Here is a 5,098-nt window from a genome sequence, read left to right on the forward strand (position 1 = left end):
AACATTTTACTAGCCGACGTGACAAACAACTGAAGTATCATTACTTAGAGAAGTTACATTACTATTCACTAAGGCATTTTCAGCACTTAGTAAAATAGGGAAGTTACAAATGAGATTGGATCATGACACACATTTACTAGACCACATTGAGATCGAATTGAAACACAAGCTCATTATTGATAGTACTTCCTCAAATGTTCGATGTTCTATTGATGAGGCAATGTCTTCCCTGCCATATCTTCAATTTCAAAAGTGTCAGGTCGGGATTTCCTGCGGATGCGGAAAGGACCCTCCCAATTCAGTCCCAACACTTCGGACCCGGTTGGTTTTGATGATTGGAATACCCTTCTAAGGACGAGGTCCCCCAGACAAAGAGTCCGATTTCTGACCTTGGAATTTTAATAACGGGTCATCTTTCTATGATATTTTGCCAAGTTCACCTGGGAGGTATCCCTCCTTTCTTTAAGGAGGTGGAGTTCGCTCAATTGAGCCTCATCATTACTGATCTCACTGAAGTATATTCGGCGGTGCGATGGGATTTCTACCTCAATCGGGCTCATGGCCTTAGCTCCGTAGGTCATTGAGAAGGGTGTCTCTCCTGTTGTAGTTCGGTTAGTTGTTTTGATGGCCCAAAGGATGTGGGAAAGCTCATTGACCCAAGCCCCCTTCGAGGTGTCAAGCTTCTTTTTCAAGGTATGCTTGATAGTCTTGTTTACTGCCTCAACTTGCCCGTTTGCTTGTGGGTGATGAGGCGTTGAAAAATCCTTCTTTATGCCCAGTTCGTCGCATGAGTCTCACATTTTCTTGTTGTAGAATTGTCTCCCGTTGTCGAACACTAAGGAGTGGAAAATGCCGAACCTCAAAATGATGTTCTTTCAAACAAATTTTGTAGTATTCACCTCGGTGATCTTGGCAAGAGGTTCAGCTTTGACCCACTTGGTGAAGTAATCAATGGCGACAATGGCAAAAGTCACGCTTCCTCTTCCTTTTGGGAGTGGACCAATGAAATTGATGCCCCATTTAGCGAACGGCCAAGGGATGGTTACTACGGAGAGGCTCTGAGAAGGTTGCCTTTGAATATTTGAGAAGTACTGGCACTTGTCACATTTATGCACAAACTGGCAAGCATCCCTTTTCAGGGTCGGCTAGAAGTAGCCTTGTCGGATTACTTTGTATGCCAGAGCCGTTCCTCCGGAGTGATTCCCGCAGATTTCCTCATGGATTTCCCTGAGTATATATATGGCCTCTTTGCCAACTACACATCGGAGTAGTGGCGAGGCGAAACCTCTTTTGTAGAGGACATCTTCTTGTAGGACGAAGTGTGCAGCCCTTCTTCTTAACTTCCTTGCTTAGCTTCTAGAAGTTGGTAGTGAATGATCCTTTAGATAGGCGATGATGGTTTGCATCCATAATGGGGTGCCTTCTATCCATAGCACCTCGTCACCTCCGGATATGGAGGGCTTCGACAAGTGTTCAATGGGGACAACCTTTAGTAGCTCTGAATCCTTGCTGCTGGCCAGTTTTGACAGGGCATCTGCATGAGTGTTCTCTAGGCATGGGAATTGAATCAGCTCAAACCTTTCAAAATGAGGGACTACGTCCAGAACCAATTTCAAGTATGCAACCATGCTACTGTCTTTGGTCGTGAAGTTTCCATTGACCTGACTCACTACAAGTTGAGAATCGCTACTTGCTAGGAGCCTTCTGACCTGCATTTCCTTCACCAGTCTAAGGCCTACTAGAAGGGCCTCATATTCAGCAGCGTTGTTCGAGACTTTGAAGCTGAACCTTACTGCGCAATTTAGCTTGTGGCCTTCGGGGCTTTTCAAGACAATCCTTGCCCCGGAGCCAGCCTCTCCTGAGAATCCATCTACGAACAATTTCCATGTTGGGGGCTCAGCTGGTTCTATTGTCACCTCCATTTATGGGGTTTTGGCAAACTCAACCACAAAATTTGCAAGGGTCTTGCCCTTGATGGCATGTCGAGGTCGGAATGGTATGTCAAACTCACTAAGTTCGATCGCCCATTTTAGCAGGCGTCCTGATGCGTCTGTTCTCTGCAGCACTTGCTTCAATGGGAAGTTTGTGAGAACTTCAATTGAGTAGGTCTGGAAGTATGACCTCAGTTTCCTTGAGGGTATGATTAGAGCGAGTGTCAATTTCTCCATGTCTGGGTAGCATGTTTTAACAGGGAGAAGTGCTTTGCTGACATATTATATCGGTAATTGGTGCTCATTTTCTTCTCAGACTAGGACAGCGCTGATCGCCTCGTCCGAAACCGCCAAGTACAGTAGTAGTGACTTTTTTGGTTGAGGTTTTGACAACAGGAGTGCCTCTCCTAAGTGCTTGTTTAGCGCTTGGAAGGCTTCTTCGCTCTCAGAAGTCTATTGAAACTTCTTTCCTTACTTCAGCATATTGAAGAAGGGTAAGCTCCTATCTGTAGCTCTGGAGATGAAGCGACTGAGTGCAGCTATCCGACCATTGAGGCTTTGGACCTCCTTTGGTTTTTGAGGTGACCTCATTTCAAGGAAGGTCATTATCTTCGCTGGTTCGCTTCGATTCCTTTTTGGTTTACAATATATCCCAAAAATTGACCCGAAGCCACTCCAAAGGTGCACTTGAGGGGATTCAACTTCATTTTATATTTTCTAAGTATCTGAAAAGTTTGGTCGATGTGACTTACATGTTCGTTGGCTTGGAGGCTTTTGACTAGCATGTCGTCCACGTAGACCTCCATGGTTTTGCCAATGAGTTCGACAAACATCATGTTGACCAGCCTCTATTATGTAGCTCCAGCATTTTTCAATCCGAAGGGTATGACTTTGTAGCAGTACAGTCCTCTGTTTGTGATGAATGATGTAGCCTCCTCATCAGGTTGGAACATGGGTATCTGGTTATACCCTGAGTATGCATCCATGAAGCTCAAGAGTACATGTCCGGCGATGGAATCCACAAGTTGGTCTATCCTTGGAAGTGGGAAGCTATCTTTAGGGCATACCTTATTTAAGTTTGTAAAGTCCACGCACACCCTCCACTTTCCGCTGAGCTTCTTCACCAGGATCGGGTTGGATATCCATTTTGGATAGATAGCTTCTCTGATGAGGCCGCTGCGGTTAAGTTTATGTACTTCGTCTTTCAACGCCTCATACCATTCCGAGTTGAGGGTACATATTTTCTGCCTATTTGGGGCACAAGAGGAGTTGATGTTAAGATAATGGCAACTGATTCTTGGATCTATTCCCACCATGTCTTCATGCTTCCAAGCGAAGATATCCAAGTTCATTTTCAGGAAGCTCACTATTTCTTCTTTTGCTTCGGAGGATAGTGTCTTTCCTATTCGCAAGACCTGGCTGGTGTCTTCTGGGTTGGCGAAGAAAGTTTCAAGTTCTTCCATTGGGGTTACATTTACCTCGGAGTCAATTATCTGGGGATCTAATTCATTAAGAGGGTGCCCTTCTTCAGGGGCATCTTCCATGTCGACGTCTTCCTCCTGTTCGGATGTATACCGTTGTTCAGGGGCGTCGAGCATTTTCACGTCCAAATTGGGTTCACTGGCAACTTCAGTTATGATCACGTTAACAGTTCTGGGCTCTGACTTTCGCAAAGAGTTTAAGTAACATGTCCTAGAGCCCATTTGGTCGCCTCGTAGCGTAGCAATCCCATGTTAAGTTGGGAATTTCATACACAAGTAGTGGATGGAGGTGACAGCCCAAAGATCTTTCAAGGCGGGTCTGCCCAATACTCAATGGTAGGCTGATCCATGGTCTACCACCAAGAATTCCATGAAGTGTTGAACCACTAGTGGAGCTGAACACATCTCGACAGACAGAGTAATCCGCCCTCGTGGGACGATGCTGTCTCCAATAAATCCGAATAGTGGATCAGTCATGGGGATCAACCCATGTCCAATTTGCATCTTGTCGAAGGTGGAGCCGACTATATTCACCGAACTGTCATTGTCAACGAGCATGCATTTGAGCCAGTTTCTTACCACTACGGCTTTCACAACCAATGTGTCACAATGGGGGTGGTGAACTCCTTGTGCATCTTCTTGGGAGAAGGTGATTGGGGACATCCTATTGGCCTCTTGGGACTCGTTGACAATCTAAGTGAGCATTGGTGAGTCCGTTGCTTCCCTTGTGTAATTCCTTTGGGTGTTCCTAGTGTTGCTACTGATGTGAGGTCCCCCAATGATTGTGTCGATCTCCTTGATGATTTGGCCTCTAGAAAATGGGGTCGGATCCCTCTGTCTGGACTCTCCTCGGTCCCTTGATTCTCTTCTTCGGGGTGACTGCTCTCTATGCCTCCTCTTTTCCCTGTTCAGGAAGGCGGATCTGCGAGGATATTTGTTCCTCATGGAGGGATGTGGGTCGCTCCGATTTGGGCGTCGAGGAGCGTCTCTGCACTCGCTGGTGTCATGCCTATAGAGTTGGTGGAAAGTGCAAAACCTTGCCTCTTCCAAGGGCCTGTTTGACCTTTTTTTTATTACTATCAGTTCCTCCAGATGGCCCTGCTTCGCCAGGAAAATTCTCTTATGCCAACACTGGCACTGCATTTAGCGTGGCAGAAGCCAGTGCCTGTCCGGAGGTAGGAGCTATTGTATGACCTGCTTGAGTCCATTACTGAGTGACAAGGTGCGCTGGGGGTCCTCGACCTACCTGCCTTTGAGGCGGAGGGAGTCCCTGCATGGCAGGATTTCGGTGATCAATCATCTCTTCACTGACGATCTCAACTCTCATCATTTCTACCAGCTCGTCATAAGTGGAGGTATTTTTGCTACGCATATCCCTCCAGAACAAAGTGTTCATATTGAGGCCGCCTTTCAAGGTTGAAAGGGCTTCTCTGTCAGTGACCTGCTCGCAGTACGTGATTTCGTCTGTAAACTTGGCGAGATAGCTTTTCAGAGTCTACCCAGGGACATGCCTCATATCTTGTAGGCGTTGCACTGGGGCCTCTCCTTCTCTGCTTGAGAGGTACTAGTTCAAGAATGTCTTATTTTAACCCGACCAACTCTTAATGCTCGTGGGAGGAAGTCTACTGTACCATACTTCAGCAGCTCCGCCCAGGGTTAAGTGGAAGGCTCTGCACTTCAAAGCAG

General features: G+C 46.5%; 1 protein-coding gene across 1 annotated transcript; it reads right to left on the reverse strand.

Annotated features, from left to right (window-relative positions):
* Window positions 1-1,349: 1,349 nt before the first annotated feature.
* Window positions 1,350-1,922, reverse strand: LOC111386359 (uncharacterized protein Mb2253c-like). The gene has a single exon (XM_023010814.1). It carries the CDS (start codon window positions 1,920-1,922, stop codon window positions 1,350-1,352), a length of 573 nt encoding a protein of 190 aa, XP_022866582.1.
* Between the last annotated feature and the right edge of the window lie 3,176 nt (window positions 1,923-5,098).

Source organism: Olea europaea, unplaced genomic scaffold, assembly GCF_002742605.1.
Source record: "Olea europaea var. sylvestris unplaced genomic scaffold, O_europaea_v1 scaffold3524, whole genome shotgun sequence".
Lineage (NCBI taxonomy): Eukaryota > Viridiplantae > Streptophyta > Magnoliopsida > Lamiales > Oleaceae > Olea > Olea europaea.